Genomic DNA, 27,714 nt, shown 5'->3' with positions numbered 1-27,714 from the left:
ACTAAATGAACATAATTGACATTTACAGAATACTTCATCCGAGAGCATTAATTATACATTCTTCTTCAGTGCACCTGGAAAATTTTCAAGGGTAGACCATATTTTGAGTCACAAACTAGCCTAAACAAATTCAAGAGGATTGAAATTATACAAAGCATATTCTCTGATTATAATACTCTGAAATTAGAAATAAACATCAAAGAGGAAGTAAAAAAACTCCACAAAATGTGGAAATTAAACGACATACAACTAAAAAATGGCTGGGTCAAAGAAGAAATAAAAGTAGAGATCAAAAGATATATAGAGATAAATGAGAAAAATAACAAATCAAAACTTCTGTGATGCAGTGAAAGCAGTAATAAAAGGAAAGTTTATATTATTACAGGATTAACTCAATAAACACCAGCAATCCCAAGTAAACAATGTAACTTCACATCTAAAGAACTAGAAAAGGAAGAACAAAGGCAACCCAAGGAAGAACAAAGGCAATTCCAAAGAATAAAGGAAATAATAAAAATTACAGCAGAGGCCCTGGCTGGTTGGCTCAGTGGTAGAGCGTTGGCCTGGTGTGCAGAAGTCCCGGGTTCCATTCCCGGCCAGGGCACACAGGAGAAGCGCCCATCTGCTTCTCCACCCCTCCCCCTCTCCTTCCTCTCTGTCTCTCTCTTCCCCTCCCGCAGCAAGGCTCCATTGGAGCAAAGATGGCCCAGGCGCTGGGGATGGCTCCTTGGCCTCTGCCTCAGGCGCTAGAGTGGCTCCGGTCACAACAGAGTGACGCCCCGGAGGGGCAGAGCATCACCCCCTGGTGGGCAGAGCGTCGCCCCCTGGTGGGCGTGCCAGGTGGATCCTGGTCGGGCGCATGCAGGAGTCTGTCTGACTATCTCTTCCCGTTTCCAGCTTCAGAAAAAAAAAAAAATTACAGCAGAACTGAATGAAGTAGAAAACAGAATAACTATACAAAAAATACATATTCAAAGAGCTGGTTCTTTGAAAAGATTAATAAAATTGACAAACCCCTGGCTAGACTCACTAAGGAAAAAAGAGAAATGACTCATATAAACAAAATCAGAAATGAAAGAGTTACCACAAACATCACAGATATACAAAGGATAATACTAGAATACTATGGAAGACTATATGCCACCAAATTCAATAACCTAGAAGAAATGGATAACTTCCTAGAACTAGACAATCTTCTTAGACTGAATTATGAAAAAGTGGAAAGCCAATAAATAGTGAGGATATTGAAATAACTATCAAAAACCTCCCCCAAAATAAAAGCCCAGGAACAGTTGGCTTCACTAGTGAATTTTATCAAACACTCAAAAAAGATTTGGTACCTATACTTCTCAAACTCTTCCAAAAAATTGATGAAGAGGTACTACTCCCTAACACATTTTATGAGATCACTATCACCCTGATACCAAAACCTGGCAAGCACAACACAAAAAAAGAAAATTACAGACCAATATCTCTGATGAATACAGATGCAAAAATCCTGAACAAAATACTAGCAAATTGAATACAACTATATATATATATATATTACAGTCAAGAATAGTTTATTATAGGGGCACAAGGATGGTTCAATATACACAAATCAATTAATATAATATACCACTTTAACAAAACAAAGGACAAAAATCATATGATCCTATCAATAGATGCAGAAAAGGCATTTGAAAAGATACAGCATCCATTTATGATTAAAACATGCAATAAAATACCATGACCTGTGGTGGTGCAGTTGATAAAACACTGACCTGGGATGCTGAGGTCACCAGCTCAAAACTCCGGGCTTGCCCGGTCAAGGCACGAATGAGAAGCAACTACTACAAGGTGATGCTTCCTGCTCCTCTCCCACAGCCGCCACCCCCCTCAAGTCAATAAATAAAATCTTAAATGAACACATATCACCAAAAAAATAAAAAGACATACAATAAAACAGGCTTAGAAGGAAAGTACCTCAACATCATAAAGGCCTTATGGCAAACCATCAGCAAATACACTCAATAGTGAAAAACTGAAACCTCTCTTCTAAAATCAGGAACAAGACAAAGATGCCCACTGTCATCACTCTTATTCAATATAGTTCTGCAAGTCCTTACCAGGACAATCAGTCAAGAGAAGGAGCTAAAAGGCATCTAAATTGGGAAAGAGGAAGTAAAAGTGTCACCTTTTGCAGATGACATGATTCTGTAAATAAAAAACCCCAAAGGTTCCATCAAAAAGCTAATAGAAACAGTAAGCAAATACAGTAAAGTTGCAGGAGACAAAATTAACATACAAAAATCTACTGCTTTCCTATACACTAACAATGAAACTTTAGGAAAAGAAATGAAAAAAAAATTCCTTTTACAATTGCAGCAAAAATAAATAAAATACCTAGGAATAAACCTAACAAAGGATGTGAAGGACCTATATACTGAAAACTACAAAGCATTATTTTAAAAGATTTAAAATATGCAATGATGTGGAAAGATATTTTGTGTTTGTGGACTGGAAAAATCAACATAGTTAAAACAGCCACATTACCCAAAGCAATATAGAGATTTAATGCAATCCCATTAAAATCCCAATGTCATTTTTAAAAGAAATATAGCAAACAAAAAATCATCAGATTTGTATGGAACCACAAAAGATTCCAAATAGACAAAGCAATCCTGAGGAAAAACAGAACAAAGCTGGTGGTATCACACTAAAGGGCTTCAAATTATACTACAGGGCTATGATAATCAAAATAGCATGCATTGACAGAAAAACAGACTCACAGAACAGAATACAGGGCCCAGAAACAAAACCACATATATGTGGGCAAATAATTTTTGACAAAGGAGCCAAAATATATATATCAAAAACTCATAAAACTCAACACCAAATAAACAAATAATCCAATTTAAAAATGGGCAGATGGTCTGAACAGATACCTCTCCCATGAAGACATACAAACAACAAATAGATGTATGAAAAGATGCTCACCTTCACTAGCTGATGGGAAATGCAGATCAAAACTACAATGAGATACCACTTCACACCTGTTAAACTGGCTATCATCATCAGCAAGACAGGCAGTAAGTGTTGGAGGGGTTGTAGAGAAAAAGGAATCTTCATTCACAGCTGATGAGAATGTAAACTGGTACAGCCACTATAGAAAACAGTATAGGATTCCTCAAAAAATTAAGAATAGAGTTACCATATGACCCAGGGAAGCATCTCTACCTCTCCTGGGTATCTGCCTGAAATACTCAAAAGCATTTGTTCATAAAGACATATGCACCCCATGTTCATTGCAGCCATATTTATAGTGGCTACAACATAGACAACATGAAGACAACCATAGTGTACTTTGATAGAGAATTGGGTAAAGATGTGGTACATATACAAAATGGACTACTACTACTCAGACATAAGAAAGCGTGAAATACTGCCATTTGTGACAACATGGATGGACCTTGAGAATATTATGCCAAGTGAAATACTGTAAATCAGTCAGACAAAGCTAAGAGCTATATTATTTCATTCATATGTGGGATATAAAAATGAGACTCATGGTCATAGACAACAATATTGTGGTTACCAGAGGGAGGCCAAATATATGTGACAGAAGATGGTTTGACTTTGGGTGATGTACATACAATGTAATATACATATCATGTACCATAGAGATGTACACCTGAAACCTAGATGATTCTATTAACCAATGTCACCCCATTAAATTTAATTTTAAAATGAATAAATTTTAAAAAGATTGGCCAAGAGTTTGCTTAAAGGCTTTTTTTTTTTTTTTTTTTGTATTTTTCTGAAGCTGGAAACGGGGAGAGACAGTCAGACAGACTCCCGCATGCGCCCGACCGGGATCCACCCGGCACGCCCATCAGGGGCGATGCTCTGCCCACCAGGGGGCGACGCTCTGCCCACCAGGGGGCGATGCTCTGCCCCTCTGGGGCGTCGCTCTGCCGCTACCAGAGCCACTCTAGCGCCTGGGGCAGAGGCCAAGGAGCCATCCCCAGCGCCTGGGCCATCTTTGCTCCAATGGAGCCTTGGCTGCGGGAGGGGAAGAGAGAGACAGAGAGGAAGGAGGGGGGGGGGGTGGAGAAACAAATGGGTGCCTCTCCTATTTGCCCTGGCCGGGAATCGAACCCAGGTCCCCCGCACGCCAGGCCGACGCTCTACCGCTGAGCCAACCGGCCAGGGCCAAGGCTTTTAATCACTGTAAAAAAAAAAAAAAAAGGACTGGATGAAGAAGATGGGGCACATATACAACATGGTATACTATTCAGCTAGGAGAAATGATGACATCGGATCACTTGCAGCGGAATGGTGGAGTCTTGGTAGCAATGTGTGGGGTGAAATGGGCGAATCAGAAAAAAACAGGAACTGCAGGATTCCATACATTGGTGGGACATAGAAGTGAGACTAAGAGGCATGGACAGGATTGTGGTGGTTGCGGGGGTGGGGGGAGGGAAGGAGGGAGAGGGGGAGGGGGAGGGGGAGGGGTACAGAGAGAACTGGATGGAGGGGGGCAGAGGACGCTCTCTCTTCGGGTGATGGTTATACAACAGAACTAAATGACAAGATAACCTGGAAATGTTTTCTTTGAATGTATGTACCCTGATTTATTGATGTCACTCCATTAAAATAAAAATTTATTTTAAAAAAATTTAAAAAAGAAAACAAGGCAAGTCAGAAGACATTGGGACAATATCTTTAAAGAATCTAAGTTAACAAAACAAAACATGTTAACCTAGAATTCAGCGCTTTGCAAAAAACAAGGGCGTGCCTGCCGGGATGGAGGAACTAGAACAAGACTTAGCCTCCCACCATAAACAACCAGAAAACTGGACAGAATTCATTAAACAAGTTTTCAGATGTTGAACAACACCAAACGTTGGGCTGTGATGTGCAGACAGAAGAAACAAAGGAGTCAAGCCCTTCACACCTGCGGGGACTTCCGGTAAGCCCACCACAGGCCACCCTGGGTCTGCGGGGCTTGGTGACCTTGTCCCACGGGGACTGACCCGCACAGGTGCAAGCCCCTCGGTCTCGGCTTCCTCCTATGAGCCCTGCAGGGAATGGCAGCTCCAGGTTCAACCGACACGGTGAGCCGGCTGGATCCAAGGGCCTCGGGTTTGGCTGCCAACTTGATATTAAATATAGCTCCTATTTCAGGAGACGCTTAAGTGGGAAGCAGGAAGCTGGACACATTACTTACGGTGACTTCGCAGCCCAAGCCCAAGTCCGGATCCTGCACTGGCGCAGACCAGCGCCTGTCAAGATGGAAGCCGGTTGAACGACGCACCTGAGTGGGTGGGAGTGGGCGTGGCCTCGATGCTCCCTCAGGTTCTGGGAGAATGAATTTAAAGCCCACCGCACCCTTAGCTTGGAGCAGCACATTTGAAATGCTCCTTCCAGGGTATGCTCCCTAGAACATGACTACCCACCATGAATGAACTGATTTTCTCCCTGTATTTATTATTGTATCATTGAAAATGTCCTTCTTGAACCATCCTTGTGTCCTTGGAAAGAACCCTACTTGATTGTAATATATTATCTTTTTGATGGTTTATTTTATTTTATTTGTTAGTATTTTGTTTAGGATTTTTGTATCTGTAACCATCAGAGATATTGATCTGTAGGTCTTTTCTTTTGTGCTGTCCATGCTAGGTTTTCATATCAGGGTAATGTTGATGACATAAAATGTGTTAGGAAGTACCACCTCTTCTTCAAATTTTCAAAAGCATTTGAAAAAGATAGGTATTACATCACCTTTGATGATCATGGGGACTAAAATATTGTAATACTTGAGTTTAAAAGTTTGAATTGAACTTCCTGGAAGTCAAGGTAACAAGATAATTTATGTAATTTGCATTATCAGAAAAGAGAGATGGCATCTAGTTACTTGTGAGTCTAGACCAGCACTGTCCAATACACGCTCTGCAATAATGGATTCCATACCTACATTGCTTCTGCTTTAAAGCCAGGAGTGAGAAGATCAAGCCTGTATTTGCTCAGATATGGAACCAACCTCCACGGCTTATTTCTCTGTTAATAAGAGAAAAGGTCTCTAAAGAAGTCAAAATGGAGTTTCAGAAACTGTTCATTATCACAAAAAATTGCATAATCTTCTTATTGCTACTGTGGATGAAAAAAAATAATAAAAGACAGGGCCACAAACTGAACCTGACAAGCTCAGAGTAGGCCTGCATGGAGGCCTTGCAAACTCAGACATAAAGTAACCACACAGGATGGTCTAAAATTAAAACTTTCTAACTAAAAGCAGTTCGTGGTGGGTAGTCATGTTCTAGGGAGGTATTTTTCTCTAACAAAGGTCAATGCTTACATTAATCTAGCCTGTCTGCAGAGGCGGATTAAGGAAGAAAATATTGGGCCCCTTAAAAAAGAGAGACAGGGAAAATAAAAATACATGTTAACCATATTTTTAAATAAATAAAAAATATTATGTACTATTAATGTTAAAATTGCCCATATGAAACCAAACTCTGTCATTAGAAAAAAGTGTTGTTTGGGTTTTGCAGGGCCCTTCAGAAGTCAGGACCCAGGGTGCGCTTACATTAAATCCACCTCTACCTGTCTGTTGTCTTTTGCATTGACAATAATGTACCTGATAACATACAGGTAATCTCTTTTTCCTGCCCCCTCAAGGCAGCATTCCACCAGAGCAGGAACCAACAAACCCCTTCATTGTTATTGTCATCATACTAATTGCGGTTAACTATCTTATTCCCGCCTATGTAAAAGAAATTTCTTACTTTTTATCCAATCCCAGAGATTTCCCTGCTTTGCCTTCTTCTGCCTCCCTAATCTACTACCAATGGGTTTCCTGTAACCCCCTTACGTCTTCCCCATTGATTCTGATGTATAAAATAAGTGGCAAAATGGCCATTTTCCAGAGCACTTTCTCAATCCATTGAGACTTTGCTTCCTGGCAATTGTCGACAGTTTGGCTCAGATAAACTCATTAAAAATTCTCACAGGTTTGGGACTTTTTTACGTTGACACTACCTAATCTTTGTGAGTGCCAACCAGTTTAGTACTGCTACATCAAAGGTTAAAATAGGTCCAAGAATGGAAGCTAGGTGGGAAAGGGAATTCATCTCAAGGATCAGTCTACTTATCTTCCTCTACACTACCCACCATCCTAATTCGAGCCACCATTGTACCTTTGACATTTGTGTTAAATACTCCCAACTGGTTAGTGGGAGGTACTCTCTAGGGAATTCAGCAGGGTCAGAATTAAAACAACAACAAAATGCAGCCAACTGCCTTATTCAGTTTGAGGGTTGATGGGTCTTCAGCTTCTAACTAGTTATTTAACCAATTGTGCCAAGTATTATAGTAAGTACTGGGAGCAAGAGATCAGTTAGATATGCCCTCACCCTTAAATAGATTACAAGTAGATGGAGAAAGCATAAATTAAAACCTCAGCAAAACAAATGGGTAATTAAAATCGATGTGGCTAATATAGTAGTAAGAGGTTTATTTGAAGGGACATATAAAACAGGAGGAAGAAGTACTTAAACCAATGTGGAGGCGATGACCAAAACAAAGGCCTCCTATACTGCCCCTTACACCAACAAAAGGATTTAGCCAGGCAGATATTGGGGGTGGGAAGCAGCTAAGCCTGGCATTAGGGACATGAATAAAGATACATAAGGGTATAGGGAAGCAGTAAAACTGGTTTGGTTTTTCTGGAGTTACAATATTAACGGAGCTGAAGAAGAGTGGTGGGAAGATGAAGCCAGAGAGAAAGGCCAGATCCAATTTAAAGAGCTTAAACATTCACCTTAAACAATAATAAAATTCCAATTAAAAAAATGGGAAGAGGATCTAAACAGATACTTCTCCCATGAAGACATACAGATGGCCAACATATATATGAAAAGATGCTCAATTTCACTAGCTAAGAGGGAAATGCGAATCAAAACTACAATGAGATAAAAACCTCACACCTGTTAGAATGGCTATTATCAACAATGCATGTAATAACAAATGTTGGAGAGACTGTGGAGAAAAAGGGATCTTCATTAACTGCTGGTGGGAATGCAAACTGGTACAGCTGCTCTGGAAAACAGTATGAAGGTTCCTCAAAAAATTAAGGATAGAATTACCATATGACCCATCAAACCCTCTTCTGGATTGTTGGGCAGATAAAATATATTATGCTCACTTTGTTAAAGATGACGTTGCCCATGTGAGGCCATCGCCCAGGTGATATTAATGTGTGTTGAGAATCCTTGTAGCCTGGGGCTTGGTTTTGGGATTAAGCCTTTCCCACCCTTTTTGATGTAGGGTGGTACAATCCTATCATGCCTCAGAAAGTGACTTTGTATTAGAGACTTCCCTATTTTGTATATTGGATTAAGAGTTTGGATTTCTACACTATAAAATGGGGACGGAGCGAGAGCTTGTGCTCTTGGTTCCTGAGATTATCATTAGAAGAGAGAGCAGAGGAGAGCAGAGAAAGGCCACGTGGAGGAGGCCAGGAGAAGCAGCCAAGATGGTGGAGTGCTGAGTGAGATGCCAGTTTGTGTAGAGTTTGTATTTGGGATAAGGAAGGAGATGGGGAACAGAGGTGAATAAGTCTGGTGAGCTAGAAACTTTGATTCTAGGAAACTCAGATAAGTCAGTGGCTTTGTGAGCACTGAATGTGACTGGGTTTTGGAGCCCAGTGTGTATTTTTACTTGCCTGCTGGGTGCAAGCTAGAATTAAAGACTATGGCCCATCAGTTTTTGGCTCCGCTGTTTCTTTACCAACTGTCCGAATCCAATGCGAACCTGCATGGGCCAGAAGGCTGCTGTGATAGTGGCCCTGGCCCTGCCTACTGGCTCTACATTTGGCATAGTCTGTGGCAGGATTCGATACAGATCGGCAAGGAGCCTTTGAGTGGTGGAGCAGAGGACTGGCTAGTGTTAGGGTTCCCCATGGCTGTCCTTTGGGGATCGTAGGCTGGCTGACTTTTACAGCCATGCGTGAGGAAACCGAGAGCTCTGTGAAAGAGGCTGCCTGGGACCTGCAAACCGAGCAGCAGAAGGAGCTGGAGCAAATGCAGGAGAAACCGATGCTGACCCTGGAGCTGGAGGAAATGCTGGAGGAGGAGGCCAACCAGGTGTTCGAGATTCGCCTGGAAATGGAGCAAACGCTGGAGAAGGATTCACAGGTTCGTGAGTTGCAGATTGCCCTGGATGTTGTGGAGAGCCAGCAGCGGCAGAAAGCCGGGGCCGGGGCTGAGGTTGAAGCTGAGGCCGGGTCCGGAGCTGCAAGGTCTTCAGAGCAGAAGGCGGCGGCAGCCCGGGGCTTGAGCCTGGCAGAGGGAGCTGGTGTTTTCAGTTCCTCTTTGGAGGATGAGGAGAATCAGGCTGGAGTTGCAATCCGCAGTCTCCATAAAATGAGAGCCCAGCTAGAAGGAGCACCTACTACAGCCCTGGTAGGTCTGCAATTTGGGGTCATAGGGCTGGACGCCATGTGCCCCTCTTTGGGACAGTGTAAGACCTGCGAGGATGGCAGGGATGAGGGGGGTGCCTGACGCCCTATGTGCATGGACTGATTTCCTGGACTACGACAGGAGTGGGCATTGACTCCTTTGTTGGATAAATTTACGGATTATGGATTTTGGACAATGTGAAATACCCTGATGGGGGTGGGGGGTGGCTTTGCTGGAAGCACTCCCCTGCCCCGGGAAGTTTTTCCCGTGGCTAGAAAGAAGGCCGAGGACATTTTGCGCTAAATGCTGAGAGACTGGTGAAATGTACTTTTGTAATTGTTGAAACTGTATGATTTTTGCTGTTGTAATCTGTGTAATGTTCTAATTTCCTTGCACAGGAATGCTGGTGATGTAAATTGTGGGTAGTAAAGTGAGCATAGGGGTGGATTGTTGGGCAGATAAAATATATTATGCTCACTTTGTTAAAGATGACGTTGCCCATGTGAGGCCATCGCCCAGGTGATATTAATGTGTGTTGAGAATCCTTGTAGCCTGGGGCTTGGTTTTGGGATTAAGCCTTTCCCACCCTTTTTGATGTAGGGTGGTACAATCCTATCATGCCTCAGAAAGTGACTTTGTATTAGAGACTTCCCTATTTTGTATATTGGATTAGGAGTTTGGATTTCTACACTATAAAATGGGGATGGAGCGAGAGCTTGTGCTCTTGGTTCCTGAGATTATCATTAGAAGAGAGAGCAGAGGAGAGCAGAGAAAGGCCACATGGAGGAGGCCAGGAGAAGCAGCCAAGATGGTGGAGTGCTGAGTGAGATGCCAGTTTGTGTAGAGTTTGTATTTGGGATAAGGAAGGAGATGGGGAACAGAGGTGAATAAGTCTGGTGAGCTAGAAACCTTTGATTCTAGGAAACTCGAATAAGTCAGTGGCTTTGTGAGCACTGAATGTGACTGGGTTTTGGAGCCCAGTGTGTATTTTTACTTGCCTGCCGGGTGCAAGCTAGAATTAAAGACTATGGCCCATCAGTTTTTGGCTCTGCTGTTTCTTTACCGACTGTCCGAATCCAATGCGAACCTGCATGGGCCAGAAGGCTGCTGTGATAGTGGCCCTGGCCATGCCTCCTGGCTTTACATGGATATCTACCCAAATAATTTGAAAACATTTATTTCTAAAGATATGTATACTCTTGTGTTCATTGTAGAATTGATCACAGTGGCCAAGACATGGAAACAACTGAAGTGTTCTTTTGTTAGGCAGGATAGACAAATTACCAGGGCAGGAGAAAGGGAAAGGGGAATAAGGAGGATTAATCTCATCCACTGAACAAGAGTCAGAAGTCTTAAGATCTGCCAAAATAGAATTACCAAATGTTCTGATGGCCTTTGTTGGGTCTGAGTTTGGCAAGGCTGTGAGGTACTGGGAGCTAAAGAAGATGTGCAGAGCCATAGATGATGTAGGCAGATAGGACATGCTTTATTGGGCGGCAGCAGCAACAATAGCAACCATAGCAGTAGCAGCAGCCCCAGGTATCAGGCAGGCTGCTGACCCTGCACTTGGGCTTTTATGGCCAATTAGACAATAGTGGCACTTAGTCGCAACCGTGTCTACGGTTGGTTACATAAGATACTTACATTAAGGCAGTGCTCAAGGTCCTATGTCCTTGGTTACGTTAGGTGTTATGGCTACACAGCTGAAAAAGAAGCGAGCAAGCCTAACTAACCATTTTCCCAACAGCCTTGAAACTCTGTATGTTAGTCTTGATATCCGGGATGAGCAGCCTTGAAATTTACAGCTGAAAGTACATAACCCTTAAAACCCCAATGGCTGGGGCACTCAGCCTAGCTGAGTTGCCTACTTGTACTTTATGCCAAATGTATTCCTCTAATAAATTGCCTGCTTTGCTTAAACACTGCACCCTGTCTCTCACCTGAATTTTTTCTTGCAAGCATGACAAGAACTGAGGAAGGGAAGCCTCCTTGGAATTGGGTCATCTCCAGGGACACTTTGATAGATGATTGGATAAAGAAGATGTGGTACATATCGACAATGGAATACTACTCAGTCATAAGAAAATATAAAATACTTTTACTTGTGACAACTTGGATGGATCTTGAGAATATCGTGCTAAGTGAAATAAATCAAGTGGAAAAAGTCAAGAACAATATGATTTCACTCATATGTGAAATATAAAACTGAAAGCAATAAATGAACAAATGAGACAACCAAAAACTCATAGATACAGACAACAGTGTGGTGCTTACCAGAAGGAAAGAAGATGGGTAAGGTAGTGAAGGATAAAGAGGGGGACAAATGGTGACAGAAGATCTGACTTTGGGTGGAAATTACACGGAGCAGTGTACAGATGATGTATCATAGAATTGTACACTTAAAATCTATATAACTTTATTAACCAATATCATCCCAATAAATTTAATTAAAAATAAGAAAATGTGATCCTGGCAATTTATCTCAGTTGGTTGGAGTGTCACCCCCCACATGCCAAGGCTGCAAGTTCAATTCCTAGTCAGAGCACATGCAAAAATCCACCTATGATGGCATGAATAAGTGGAACAAGTTTCTCTTTCTGGGGCTATTTCTCGCCCTTTCTCTTTCTCTCATAAAAAAATATCAATAAAATAAAAATAAGAAAATGTTTCTTTTTGCAGATTTTCTTAAATGATTTGTTGAAAAAGGTGAGATATAAATATAAACAAATTAAAATCAGGACAGGTACTTTGTAATCTAAAAGGCTTTACAAACATGACTTACTAATATTCATGTCAGAATGACATTTCCCAGACCATTCATTAGGAAAGAGAAGCTTTGCCTGAGGAGCAATCAGAATGATTCATCCTGACCTGTTGTAACTAGAGATTACAGGCCTGAGGACATAAAGTAGAAAGACAAACTCACAACCTCACACATTTTGACTTTATCTCTATCTTTGGCCTGTAGGTCATTTGGCTTTCTGATAACATGAAAAATAAGGCTGACACTGCAAAATCCCATTTGCTGTACAGCCATCCAGATTTCAGCACAAATCATTGGCCTTATTTTTTTAAAAGATTCATTGGTTCAACTGAACTAATCTGAGCTTAACTCAATAAAATGCTCCAAACTTGAAAAAATAAACACTGACGTAATCCAGTTTTATATTTTATTTTGCTAAACTCTCCAAGTGTGCAGAATTCCTCTTCTGTTGTGAAAATGCAGCCAGGAAAAGATTCCAAACAAAACAACTGCAGGACTTCCTAGACTAATCCAAAGGCTCCAGATCCTAACCGCAGGATCCAGGCTTTCCCACACAGAATTCTGCAGCTCAGCACCACCTCTTCCAGGCCCTCGATGACACCTTCTTCCCATCATGGTGCATCACCAGGGCGCACACTGAAGCCTGCAGGGGGTCAGCCCACAGACATCCGCCCCATTGCCAACTCAAATCTCAGTCACCGTCACAGCCCACAGAGAACTCTACTTCCAGATCTCCTTAGAATCCTAAAGCTACCCCTCTGGAAATTCTGGATCCAAAAGTCTGGGTGAAACCCAGGTACCTGTAGTTTTTAAGAGCACCATGAGTGAGTCAGGTGTGCGCCCTGGGTTGAGAACAGCTGACGGGGATAATATGCTAGGAGCAGTGGTGGGATTAAATAATTTAACAACTAGTTCTCTGCCCTAATGACTGTTTTAAGTATAAAAAAATGATACAGGGGGTTCTTGGGTTACAGTCTCGACCATACAATGTTTCGAGTTTACGACACTCACTCCTATAAAAACTTAAAAGAATTGAGACGTGTTTCAGCTTACACTTTTAGCTTCGTATTTACAGACTATGTGGGCAAACTAGTTTGGTTGCGTGCAATGGAAGAATACACAGTAATGAGGAAGTTGGCATCCACCAGTATGCTTACCTATGCCATTTTGGACTGTTAAAAGTGAAAGTCCTTCATTTGTGTTAGGCTAGGGTCTGTTTCGACCTATGCCAAAATTTGGGTTACATCACTGTCCTAAGAATGGAACTTTGTCCTAAGAATGGAACTTTGTGGCACAGTGGATAGAGCATCGGACTGGGATGCGGAGGACCCAGGTTCGAGACATCAAGGTCACCAGCTTGAGAGTGGGCTCATCTAGTTTGAGCAAAAAGCTCACCAGCTTGGACCCAAGGTTGCTGGCTTGAGCAAGGGGTTACTCGGTCTGCTGAAGGCTCACGGTCAAGGCACATATGAGAAAGCAATCAATGAACAACTAATGTGTCACAACAAAAAACTGACGATTGATACTTCTCATCTCTCTCTGTTCCTGTCTGTCCCTATCTATCTGTCTCTCTCTTCTGTCTCTGTAAAAAAAAAATATATATATATATATATATGAATGAAACTTTGTCATAACCCAAGGACCCCTGTATATGAAAAGGAAGTTTATTATTTCATGCATTTAATACTTAAATAACAACAATAAAAGAGGTACACAAGACTAGATTACAAGCAAGAGTTTAAAAATATTAATGAAAACATTAAATAATACCAGACAAAAATAATAAAACTGTTATTTAAGATATTTCCATATTGCTTCTTGATTGGCATCCTCACTTGCAATTTTTTTCACCTATGGATGGAATGAACATTACTACAGGCACTTAGAATACACTGTTCTGCAGAAGAACATTATAAAAGAGTAAAGAATGTAAATCTGTTATTTCCACATTGGGTGGCTGCCCAGGCACCCACCTTAGAGAGAACCCTGATTACAAGTGCCATTTTAACAACCAGTTCGCTGAATTCAACAAAAAATTAGGTGTCCGTTCTGCCAAACGGTGTGAATCAACTGAATCCCACGTACTTTAGGGAGATTATTTCCACACTCATCCCTCCTATTTCTCAGCTGGGAGACCTTGCACAATTTACTTTTCTCTAATCATCAGACTCCCAGCTGAAAATGAGTTGTTGTAGGTATCAGATAAAACAAGAAATGACATTTTTAGTTAAAAATTAAAAAAATAAAAGAAAAAGGGAAAAGAAAGACCACTTCACATTTGTATGCTATTTTACCGCTTAGAAAATGCTTTTACACCCACAATGTTAAATGACAAAAGCCTATTTGAGTTATGGGTGAATGGATATTATGATTATCTCCACTTTACAGGATATGAGATTAAAATAAATAGGTAAGAAAAAATGTCACAGTTAGTAAATGTCAGAGGGAGGACTAAATCTAGGCTGTTCCTCTTTGAAGCTGATATAAATTCTCAAATGCTTTACGAAGGGCATACCACCTCTATGACCTATGTATCTTGCTAGGGCTAAGTTGAACACAAAGCAGTAGGCCAACAAATGCTTATTGGTTGAATGGCATTATCAACATGCACAAAATCAAGCTCATTAAAGCTCCAAACAAACAAACAAACAAAAAAAACCCCTCACTTTTCAAAAAAGTTTCATTTTGTTGTACACATGAATTACAGACACCTAGAATCTTAAACCTATGTGTTCAGGCATGTATGGAAAACCAACAACTCGGGGCTGAAAGAGAGGTTACTAGATCATCTCACAAGACCTTCTTGTAACTCTATGCTTTCTAACTCTGTGCTTTGAATTTACAGAGATGCAGCATTAATCTTGAGGTAAGAGATGTACTTTCAGACCAGATTTGGCCTAAGGTCACTCAGCAAGGACTTCCAGAAGAACCTCCTACAGCTTTTTCATGATCCAAGTACTTTACAATGGCCTGGATTCTTTTCATCTTCGTATAACTCGGTCCGACTTCATCTTACAATATAACATTTACTAATTACAGGATTGCAAAGGTATAAGAGTATATATGTCCACTGGATTGATTTTAATATTTTAGATGAAGTCTACAGAAAAGTAATTGACTCAAACCAGGCAGCCAACTTATGGGAGAACCAAGACTACAACCCAGATATCCAGACCCCCACCTCCCTACTCAGTACATAAGGTCATTCCCTCAGTTCCCAATGCTGTCTGAAGGCTGTGTTTCCATCTGCTATTTTAGGCAGGAATCTTCTTCTTCTTTTTTTTAAGAGTTTTGTTGATATTTAATTCACACATCACACAATTCACCCATATAGCATACAGTTTAGTGGCTTTTAGTATATTGAGAGAGCTGGGTGACTTCCCCACAATCAGTTTTAAAAGAATTTCATCAGCCACAAATGAAATCCAATATCTCTTAGCTATAACCCCTAAATCCCACTGTCTCCCTCACAGCCCTAGATAACCACTGGTCTACTTTTTGTCTATGGATTTGCCCATTCTGGATATTTCATATAAATGGAATCATACAGTATGTGGTCCCTTGTGAATGGCTTTGTTCACTAACAATGTTTTCAAGGTTCACCCATGTTGTAGCGTAAACCAGGATTTCATATCTTTTTGATACCAAATATTTTTTGTATAGATATACCACAATTATCCATTCATCAGATGATGAATATTTGGGTTGTTTCATTTTCTGACTGTTATGACTAATACTGCTATAACCATTAAAGTATAAGTTTTTGGTTGGATATATTTTCTTTTTTTAAGATTTTTATTTATTCATTTTTTAGAGAGGGGAGAGAGAGTGAGAAAGAGAGAGAAGGGGGGAGGAGCAGGAAGCATTAACTCCCATATGTGCCTTGACCAGGAAAGCCCATGGTTTCAAACTGGCGACCTCAGTGTTCCAGGTCAACACTTTATCCACTGTGCCACCACAGGCCAGGCTGGACATGTTTTCATTTATGGTTCATACGGTAAGTCTATGTTTAACCTTTTGAGGAACTGCAGACTTTTCCACCGCTGACTACACCATTTTACATTCCCACCATGAGTGTATGAGGGTTCCAATTTCTCCATATTTTTGTGAATACTTATTATCTGTATTTTTATTAAAGCCATCCTACTGGGTGTGAAGTGGTATCTCACTATAATTCTGGTTTTTATTTCCCTGAAGGCTGAGTTTGAACATCATTTATTGACCATTTGTATATATTATTCGGAGAGATGTCTATTTAGATTCTTTACCCAGTTTTTAAAAACATTTTTATTTATTGATTTAAGAGAGAGAGAGAGAAACATCAATTTGTCGTCCCACTTATTCAAACAATTCATTGGTTGATTCTTGTATGTACCCTGATTGGGGATCAAACCCACAATCTTGGTGTAGCAGGGCAATGGTCTAACCAACTGAACTACCTGGCCAAGGCCCTTGTGTCCATTTTTTAATTGGGTTTTCCTTTTATTGTTTAGTTATAACAGATTCTTATACTTTTTTGATATAAATCCCTTATCATATATGTAATTTGGGAAAATTTTCTCCAATTTTGTGGATTATTGTTTTACTTTCTTTTTTTTTATTTTAGTGAGAGTAGGGAAGGCAGAGACAGACTCTGGCATGCACTCTGACCAGGATCCACCCAGCAAGCCTACTAGGGGGCAATGCTCTGTCCATCTGGGACCATTGCTCCATTGGAACCTGAGCCATTTTTAGCGCCTAAGGCGGAGGCCATAGAGACATCCTTAACATCTCAGGCCAACTCAATCAAGCCATGGCTGTAGGAGGAGGAGAAGAGAGAGAAAGAAGGGGAAGGGGTGAAAAAGCAGATGGTCACTTTTCCTGTGTGCTCTGACCAGGAATAGAACCTGAAACATCCACACGCTGGTCCAATGCTCTACCACTGAGCCAACTGGCCAGGGCTTGTTTTACTTTCTTGATACTGTCCTTTGAAACATAAAGGTTTTAAATTTTGATGATGCCTATTGTTCATAAATCTTATTATCTTACTAGTTTGTCAGCAAGAACAATTCTAACTTGTTAATATTTTAATTTTAAAAGTCCTCTTTACTACACATAGAAACTTGGGCTGGAGGCCTATTTACTCATAGAGAACTTATAATGGTTATGGTTGATAAAAGCATGATATTAAAAATAATCACACACCTAAATTGAAAAATAAATTAAGTGGTTATTTATGTGGGGGAATGTGCCAGGGGAGGATAACACCTAGATCATAGCCCTTGTACCTAAGAACTTGGCAACTACTATATAAAGAAACTAGCCAGAAAATGCAAGTTAAGCAACTTACCCATATCTCTTTTATGTATAACAGAAAAGAGCTCACAAGGCAGGTAAAGGGGGAAGTTCCCCAACATGTCCTGCACTTTCAGGATTCCATACCTTTGCACGTGCTGCCCCCACCCCTCTAGTGTCCTCCAGCATTGGAACAAAAACCGCCTCCTCCATGAAGCCTTATCAGGAAGGGGAATTAAGCCATCTCTCCTTTGTGCCCCCAAAGTACCAGCTCACCCTGTGTGAGGGTTTCATTTCTTGCTTTGTGGGTTTGAACTGCAGATCAGGTACAGTCCCACCTTTGCTCCTCATCTGCTGTGTGGCCTTGGCTGCTCTAGGCCTTTGTCTGGGGCTGGGGAAATGCAGAGCAGGGCTGGCCCCCCACGGGCACTGCCAATGCTGATGCTGTTGGCTCTGGGCCTGGCAGCTGTTCAACTGGCACCTGCCAGCAACATCTTCTTGGCTCAACAAGAAACCTCCAAGAACCCCAAGAAAAATGCTGCCTTGGTTTAAGTCCAATGGGCACCAATAAAACATTGCTTTAGTGACCGAGATGGAAAAACCAAGATGGCCATGACCTGATCAGGTCTAGGGGTGGAGGCTTCAGACAGGAAGGTGTGATTTGGGGCTGTGACTGGGATGAGTGCCAAGAGAAGTGGAAGTGGGGAGTCCACTTGAAGTGGGCATGTTTGTGATCAGCCTCAGTGTCCCCTTGATACTTCAGCAGAACCCAGTCCTGCTGCCCTCACACACCCATGTGTCTGGGGTCATCATCATCTAGGTGCCCAACTGCCCCCCATGGAGTACTCCTCCTGTTCTCCTCAACGGTCAGTGGGAGGTGGAGGGGCTGGTTGTAGAAATAGAGGCCCCAACTGGACAGCCCTGCTCTCTGGGATGATCATGTTGCTGTCAGAGACTACCCTGTCCCCCCAATGGTTATGTGACTCCACAGTCAGCCCAAGGAGCCAGGAGGACCGGGCTGTGCTGGTCGGCCCCTACACCGTTACCATATGGCTGGGGATACTGAGGCCCAGAGAAGAAGTGTGAATAGGTGAAGGTCCCTAGTGGAACTCAATTCACTGCTTCTAATACTGGGCTCCCAGGTAGAAGGGGCTCCAGATGCTTGCTCTGAGCTCTAGTTTTCCTTCAAGGACAAAGGGCCCTGGGTGCACATGGATTATGCCATCATCCCCATTGGGGAATCAGCCATCGACAACCTATTAGGAAGCACCCCATAGCAAACTAGATCACAGAATGTATGTCTGGGGTGAGATCTTTGCCCCGGCTCACACCCATGCCACTTCTCATTTCCTGACTCAGGATGGCATCACTTTTGCACTCATCCCTTAGTCTTTGTTAGTTTGAGTCATCACAAAAGGGTCCTAAGAATACACCATTTACCTTCTGCATTCCTGAAAGGCTGCCTTTATTTGCACACTGATGTTCACCATAGCCGCACCATTAGCAGGGAGTACCATGAAGGATTAAGATGAGACAAACCCTGCATCAACCAGGGAACAATGAGCTTCAGCTCTAGGACACAACTGTTTTTCCCTTTCCCATACTCCAGCGATGCATCTTTTATAGAAAGGCTAAACCAGAAATTTCTTCTGAGAGACTCAACTGCTCTTATGTACTCCTTTTTTGACAACTCCACACCATCACCACCCTTAGATACAAAGAGGAAGAAGAAGGAGAAGGTAAAGTGGGGCTGAATATACAAGGATATCCTGTAGGAGAATGAAGACATGGTAGAGCAAGGATATAGTATTAAAAGGATTCTTGGGGGTCTCTTGGGGTTGAGTTTCAGGATGGAGACCTCTTTGGTGTACACTTTGCATTCTGAGTTCTCTATGGTAGGGGAAGGTCAATGTGGTTCAAGAAGAAGGTCTGATGACACCTTAAGTGGGAACTCTGGTGGTATGACATCCTCCTCAGGGGGCACTGGTGGTCTGACATCCTCCGTGGGGGGCACTGGTAATTTAATATTCTTGACAGTCACTGGTAGAAAAATGGTATCATTGGGGAAGAGCTGGTGGTTGGAGGGCTTCCTCATTGGGGGCTGCTGTGACACAGAGGATCTTAGGTACCTGAGGGTTTTTTTGGTCCAGATTTAATGGCATATGGCCAGAGTCCAAGAATTTTCATAACTCTTCTTCAGTGTCAAAGGCTGTTCCCTGAGTCCCTATGGGAGGCAGAAAAGACATAAACACAGATTCCTTAAGTGTCATAAACCTAATCTATGCTTGCAATGCAGTGGGCTCACAGTAATCTCTTAAATATGAGGGCCATTCTCACCCCCTCAGGATCATTTTTTTAAGCTGTCTCCCCCAGGATTTGGGGCAAACTTACATGGTCCTCCAATTCTATCTGAAGCAGAAAAGTCCATTAGGTGAGGGTAAGGCTCACCAAGGAAGCTCTCAGAAAGTAGGGAACAGCATTTCCTTAAAGGTTATGTATTTTGCAATACAGGTATACAGTTAACCCTTGAACAACACATATTTGAACTGCATAGGTTCACTTATACAGGTACTCTTTTTCAATAAATATTTTCTCTTCCTTATGATTTTTAAAATAACATTTTCTTTCCTTTAGCTTACTCTACTATAATATATATAACAAAAATATGTTAATTAACACATAATATGTATTTATGTTTTTGGGAAGGCTTCTCATCAATTGTAGGCTAATATTAAGTTTTTGGGGAGTCAAATGTTATTATACATAGATTTTCAACTGCATGGTTGGTCAGGACCCCTAGCCCCTGTGTTCAATGGTCAACTGACTAGTTAAATTCAGAATAATCCAATGTTGTAGTGTTAATTGCCTATAAATCTAGTATAAAGGTTAAGAAACAAAAGTAGAAAAATACAACTACACTAATTTGTGAATGGATAAGCAATATAAAAATCTAAATTCTAACATCAAAAACATAAAATACAGTGGGGGGTGATGTACAACTTTAGAATGCATTTTAATTAAGTTGTTATCAACTTAAAACAGACTATTATAAATATCTTTTATGTAAGCCTCAAAGTAACCACAGAGTAAAAAGTATCTGTAGATACATACAAGATAAAGAAATCTAAGCATGCCTCTGCAGAAAATCACAAAGGACAATAGCAAGAAAAGAAGGGAAAAAAGGAATTATAAAATATTGAGAAAACAATTAACAAAATGACAATCATCCATACCTACAGATAATTACTTTAAATATACATGGAATAAAATCTCTAGTCAAAAGACAAAGTGGCTGAATAAATTTTTAAAAGCCATAAGACTATATGCTGCTGCCTACACAAGATTCACTTCAACTTTAAGGACACAGACTTACACTTCACTTTCAGTTGAAAGTGAAGGTATGGAAAAAGATATTGTGTATTGGAATAATCTATTGCATGGCCTTGGATGGGAACATAGCCAACAAGAAAATAATGTTTTGTTAAGAAAATTGTTTTGTGACTCGAAGGTGGGTTACTGAAACAGGTCTATGTGACTGAAGGCGGTTGCTGGACTTTTTTTTCAGTTAAACATTCTTATAAGATTTCTGTTTCTTTCAAGGCTATTTCTTGAGATAAAAGAAAGGAATGTTGTGGGAACCATAGAAGCAATAACAGTTAATGTCTTTTGATATTGTATTGTTATTAAACTATTATGCAGATGTATTCCATGTATCTTTAAGTAAAGGTTATGCTTAATGCTATGCCAATTTCTAAGTAAAAGAGCTTTTTGAAATCTTGTGAATAAAAATAGGACACAACACAAACTCGGTGCCATTTGCCTGAGCGAGCGGTGGTCCTTTGCTAGTTCACAATGATATCATCTGCTGATCTCTCTCTCTGCGCCCCCGACTCACAACAACAATATTGCATGCAAATAAAAACCAGAAGAGCCTGACCAGGCAGTGGCACAGTGGATAGAGCGTTGAACTGGGATGCAGAGGACCCAAGTTCAAAACCCCGAGGTCGCCAGCTTGAGCACAGGCTCATTGGACTTGAACACAGGCTCACTAGCTTGAGCGTGGGGTTGCTGGATTGAGCTTGGGATCCTAGACATGACCCCATGGTCACTGGCTTGAGCCCAAAGGTCACTGGCTTGAAGCCCAAGGTCTCTGGCTTGAGCAAGGGGTCACTTGCTCTGCTGGAGCCCCCCAATCAAGGCACATAAGAGAAAGCAATCAATGAACAATTAAGGAATTGCAACAAAAAGCTGATGCTTCTCATCTCTTTCCCTTCCTATCTGTCTGTCCCTCTCTCTGTCTCTGTCGCTAAAAAAAAGAATAAAATAAAAAAATAAGAAAACTCCACTGTATGTATGTGTGTGTATAGCCCATATTCTTTTTTTAATAGACTTTATTTGTTCATTTTAGAGAGAAGAGAAAGAGAGAGAGGGAAGAAGAGAGGAAGGAGAGAGGAGCAGAAAGCATCAACTCCCATGTGCCTTGACCAGGCAAGCCAGGGTTTCAAACCGGCAACCTCAGCATTCCAGGTTGATACTTTATCCACTACAGGTCAGGTGTAGCTCATATCCTTATTCACTCATTCATTGACAGACATTTAGGTTATTTCTGTATCTTGGCTGTTGGGAATAATGTTGCAGTGAACATGGGAGCGCAGATATCTCTTCAAAGTAGTGATTTGATTTCTTTTGGATGTATACTCAGAAGTGGGATTTCTAGATCATATGGTAGTTCACTTTTTAATTTTTTGAGGAACCTCAATGGTTCCTCAAAATAAACTCATTACTGTTTTCTGTTATGGTCTTACCAACTTACAGTCCCAACAACAGTGTACAGAGTTGTTGTTTTTCTCACAATATTTAACACGTACTACCTTTTGTCTTTTTTACAGTAGCCGTTCTGACAAATGTGAGGTGATTTCTCTTTGTGGTTTGCATTTCCCTGATAATTAGTGATGTTGAACACTTTTTCATGTACATGTTGGTCATCTGCATGTCTTCTTTTAAGAAATGTCTATTCGGGTCCCATTCCCATCTTTTATTTGGTTGTGGATATATGTATGTATTTACAATTGAGTTGTATGAGTTCCTTATATATTTTGGATATTAACCTGATATTAGAGATATGATTTGAAAATATTTTCCCTCATTCTGTAGGTTGCTATTTCACTCTATTGATTGTTTCCTTTGCTGTGCCAAAATGTTTTTGACTATTTGTCTATTTCTGCTTTTGCCACCTGTGCTTTGGGTGTCATGTCCAAAAAAATCATTCCCCAGAGCAGTGTCAGGAAGGCTTTCCCTGTGTTTTCTTCTGGTAATTTTATGGTTTCAAGTTTTTCATTTGAGTATTTAATCCATCTGTAGCAGGAATCAAGGGGGACTGAGACTACCAGAAGTAGGATTTTAATAGCCGGCAAAGCAGTGTGACCCTAAAAGAGGCAATAAACCACAGCTCCCTGAAGTTTAGATTCCTTACATCTTATATACCTTTTACAGAATACATATGTTCATGCAAGGGGCTCCTGATCCCTTTGTCTTATACATCACTCTTATGACTTCAGGAGGGGAGGGTAAGTTTTGATGGGGGAAAGAGTTTCCAGACCACTAGTCTCAGCTATGAACAAGTCCTGTTCTTGCTTTGTTTTACAACCAGCTCCAGGCAACCTTTCAGAGAATTGGCTCAGTTCTTGCAGATGCTGTATGATGCACATTTTTATAGGATGTAGGCTTTTAAAAGTAATTATTTTTGCTGTACGGCTTACAGACTCCTGAAACACACTGGGCATGCTCTTTTCTTTCTGTTCGATAACAAGTGTAAACTGAAGAATCTATATATTAAAAAAAGTAAATTTTTCAAGCTGCTGTGGACTAAATACTTGGCTTGCCAAAGTTCTGGACTTTTTTACTTTTCATGTCCATTTTTGAGTGTCTAGAAATCCGTTACGGAATCATTTGAAAAACTATTATATAATGTATTTCTTTAAAAGCCTAATACTTTATTTTGTGTTATAAACTATTGTAAAGTGTGGCCTCAGATGTTTTTTTATTTTATTTTATTTTATTTTTTTTATTTTTTAATAAATTTTTATTAATGTTAATGGGATGACATTAATAATTCAGGGTACATATATTCAAAGAAAACATGTCTAGGTTATCTTCTCATTAAATTATGTTGCATACCCCTCGCCCAGAGTCAGATTGTCCTCTGTCACCCTCTATCTGGTTTTCTCTGTGCCCCTCCCCCTCCCCCTAAATCTCTCCCTCCCTCCCTCCTGCATCCTCCCTCCCCCCACCCCTGGTAACTACCACACTCTTGTCCATGTCTCTTAGTCTCATTTTTATGTTCCACCAATGTATGGAATCATGTAGTTCTTGGTTTTTTCTGATTTACTTATTTCACTCCGTATAATGTTATCAAGATCCCACCATTTTGCTATAAATGATCTAATGTCATCATTTCTTATGGCTGAGTAGTATTCCATAGTGTATATGTGCCACATCTTCTTTATCCAATCTTCTATTGAAGGGCTTTTTGGTTGTTTCCATGTCTTGGCTACTGTGAACAGTGCTGCTATGAACATGGGGCTACATATGTCTTTACGTATCAATGATTCTGAGGTTTTGGGGTATATACCCAGTAGAGGGATTGCTGGGTCATAAGGTAGTTCTATTTGCAGTTTTTTGAGGAACCACCATACTTTCCTCCATAGTGGTTGTACTACTTTACATTCCCACCAACAGTGTATGAGGGTTCCTTTTTCTCCACAGCCTCTCCAACATTTGTTATTACCCGTCTTGTTGATAATAGCTAATCTAACAGGGGTGAGGTGGTATCTCATTGTAGTCTTGATCTGCATTTCTCTAATAACTAATGAAGCTGAGCAACTTTTCATATATCTGTTGGCCATTTGTATTTCTTCCTGGGAGAAGTGTCTGTTCATGTCCTCTTCCCATTTTTTTATTGGATTGTTTGTTTGTTTGTTTGTTGTTGAGTTTTATGAGTTCTTTGTAAATTTTGGATATTAGGCCCTTATCTGAGCTGTCGTTTGAAAATATCATTTCCCATTTAGTTGGCTGTCTGTTTATTTTGATATCAGTTTCTCTTGCTGAGCAAAAACTTTTTATTCTGATGTAGTCCCATTCATTTATCTTTGCCTTCACTTCTCTTGCCATTGGAGTCAAGTTCATAAAATGTTCTTTAAAACCCAGATCCATGAGTTTAGTACCTATGTCTTCTTCTATGTACTTTATTGTTTCAGGTCTTATATTTAGGTCTTTGATCCATTTTGAATTAATTTTAGTACACGGGGACAAGCTGCAGTCGAGTTTCATTCTTTTGCATGTGGCTTTCCAGTTTTCCCAACACCATTTGTTGAAGAGGCTTTCTTTTCTCCATTTTGTGTTGTTGGCCCCTTTATCAAAGATTATTTGACCATATATATGTGGTTTTATTTCTGGGCTTTCTATTCTGTTCCATTGGTCTGAGTGTCTATTTTTCTGCCAATACCATGCAGTTTTGATTATTGTGGCCCTATAATATAGTTTAAAGTCAGGTATTGTAATGCCCCCAGCTTCATTCTTTTTCCTTAGGATTGCTTTGGCTATTCGGGGTTTTTTATAGTTCCATATAAATCTGATGATTTTTTGTTCCATTTCTTTAAAAAATGTCATAGGAATTTTGATGGGAATTGCATTAAATTTATATATTACTTTGGGTAATATGGCCATTTTAATTATATTTATTCTTCCTATCCAAGAACAAGGAATATTTTTCCATCTCATTGTGTCTTTTTCTATTTCTCTTAGCAATGCCTTGTAGTTTTCTTTATATAGGTCCTTTACATTCTTTGTTATGTTTATTCTTAGGTATTTTTTTTGTTACAATCGTGAAGGGGATTATTTTTTTGAGTTCATTTTCTAATATTTCATTGTTGGCATATAGAAAGGCTATGGACTTCTGTATGTTAATTTTGTATCCTGCGACCTTACTGTATTGGTTTATTGTTTCTAATAATCTTTTTGTGGAGTCCTTTGGGTTTTCGATGTACAGGATCATATCATCAGCAAAAAGTGATACCTTTACTTCTTCTTTTCCGATATGGATGCCTTTTATTTCTTTGTCTTGTCTGATTGCTCTGGCCAGAACTTCTAGCACCACGTTAAATAAGAGTGGAGAGAGTGGACACTCCTGTCGTGTTCCTGATTTAAGGTGGAAAGTCCTCAGTTTTACGCAATTTAATATGATGTTGGCTGATGGTTTATCATATATGGCCTTTATTATTTTGAGATATTTTCCTTCTATACCCATTTTGTTGAGAGTCTTAAACATAAAATTGTGTTGTATTTTATCAAAAGCCTTTTCTGCGTCTATTGATAAGATCATGTGGTTTTTGTTCTTTGTTTTGTTGATATGGTGTATTACGTTAACTGTTTTACGTATGTTGAACCATCCTTGAGATTCTGGGATGAATCCCACTTGATCATGATGTATTATTTTTTTAATATGTTGTTGTATTCGATTTGCCAGTATTTTGTTTAGTATTTTAGCATCTGTATTCATTAGAGATATTGGTCTGTAGTTTTCTTTCTTTGTGCTATCCTTGCCAGGTTTTGGTATGAGGGTTATGTTGGCTTCATAAAATGTGTTTGGAAGTATTGCTTCTTCTTCAATTTTTTGGAAGACTTTCAGTAGAATAGGAACCAAGTCTTCTTTGAATGTTTGATAGAATTCACTAGTATAACCGTCTGGGCCTGGACTTTTATTTTTGGGGAGGTTTTTAATAGTTTTTTCTATTTCCTCCCTGCTGCTTGGTCTGTTTAGGCTTTCTGCTTCTTCATGACTCAGTCTAGGAAGGTTGTATTGTTCTAGGAATTTATCCATTTCTTCTAGATTATTGTATTTGGTGGCATATAGTTATTCATAGTATTCTACAATAATTCTTTGTATATCTATGATGTCTGTGGTGATCTCTCCTCTTTCATTTTGGATTTTATTTATTTGAGTCCTGTGTCTTTTTTCCTTGGTGAGTCTTGCCAAGGGTTTGTCGATTTTGTTGATCTTTTCAAAGAACCAGCACCTTGTTTTATTGATTTTTTCTATAGTTTTTCTGTTCTCTATTTCATTTATTTCTGCTCTGATTTTTATTATCTCCTTTCTTCGGCTGGTTTTGGGTTGTCTTTGTTCTTCTTTTTCTAGTTCCTTAAGGTGTGAAGTTAAGTGGTTTACTTCGGCTCTCTCTTGCTTGTTCATCTAGGCCTGAAGTGATATGAACTTTCCTCTTATTACTGCTTTTGCTGCATCCCAGAGATTCTGCTATGTCGTATTTTCATTTTCATTTGTCTGTATATATCTTTTGATCTCTGCGCTTATTTCTTCTTTGACCCATTCATTTTTTAGAAGTATGTTGTTTAGTTTCCACAATTTTGTGGGTTTTTCCCCCTCTTTTTTACAGTTGAATTCTAGTTTCAAGGCTTTATGATCAGAGAATATGCTTGGCACAATTTCAATTTTTTTAAATTTGCTGATATTGTCTTTGTGGCCCAACATATGGTCAATTCTTGAGAATGTTCCATGTACACTAGAGAAAAATGTATACTCTGTCGCTTTGGGATGAAGTGTCCTGTAGATGTCTATCATATCCAGTTGTTCTAGTATTTCATGTAAGGCCACTATATCTTTATTGATTCTCTGTTTGGATGACCGATCTAGAGCCGTCAGCGGTGTATTGAGGTCTCCAAGTATGATTGTATTTTTGTCAGTTTTTGTTTTAAGGTCAATAAGTAGCTGTCTTATATATTTTGGTGCTCCTTGGTTTGGTGCATATATATTAAGGATTGTTATGTCTTCTTGATTCAGTGTCCCCTTAATCATTATGAAATGGCCATTTTTGTCTCTGAGTACTTTTTCTGTCTTGTAGTCAGCATTATTAGATATGAGTATTGCTACACCTGCTTTTTTTTGGGTGTTGTTTGCTTGGAGTATTGTTTTCCAGCCTTTCACTTTGAATTTGTTTTTATCCTTGTTGCTTAGATGAGTTTCTTGTAGGCAGCATATAGTTGGATTTTCTTTTTTAATCCATTCTGCTACTCTGTGTCTTTTTATTGGTAAGTTTAATCCATTTACATTTAGTGTAATTATTGACACTTGTGGGTTCCCTATTGCCATTTTATAAATTGCTTTCTGTTAGTTTTGTATCTTGTTTGATTCTTCTCTTTTGTTTTTCTATTGTTTGTTTT

General features: G+C 40.0%; 1 protein-coding gene across 1 annotated transcript in view; it reads right to left on the bottom strand.

The window, feature by feature from the left end:
• Window positions 1-4,933: 4,933 nt before the first annotated feature.
• The window catches only part of LOC136319573 (glycerophosphodiester phosphodiesterase domain-containing protein 4-like), a 165,116-nt gene continuing 142,335 nt past the window's right edge, over window positions 4,934-27,714 (bottom strand). The window contains exon 17 of the mRNA XM_066252771.1: window positions 4,934-5,175. Coding sequence (XP_066108868.1) covers window positions 4,934-5,175 — 242 coding nt within the window. The remainder of the gene's footprint in view (window positions 5,176-27,714) is intronic.

The sequence above is a fragment of the Saccopteryx bilineata genome, chromosome 1 (assembly GCF_036850765.1).
Source record: "Saccopteryx bilineata isolate mSacBil1 chromosome 1, mSacBil1_pri_phased_curated, whole genome shotgun sequence".
In the NCBI taxonomy this organism is placed as follows: domain Eukaryota; kingdom Metazoa; phylum Chordata; class Mammalia; order Chiroptera; family Emballonuridae; genus Saccopteryx; species Saccopteryx bilineata.
This window is presented reverse-complemented; position numbering and strand designations above follow the sequence as displayed.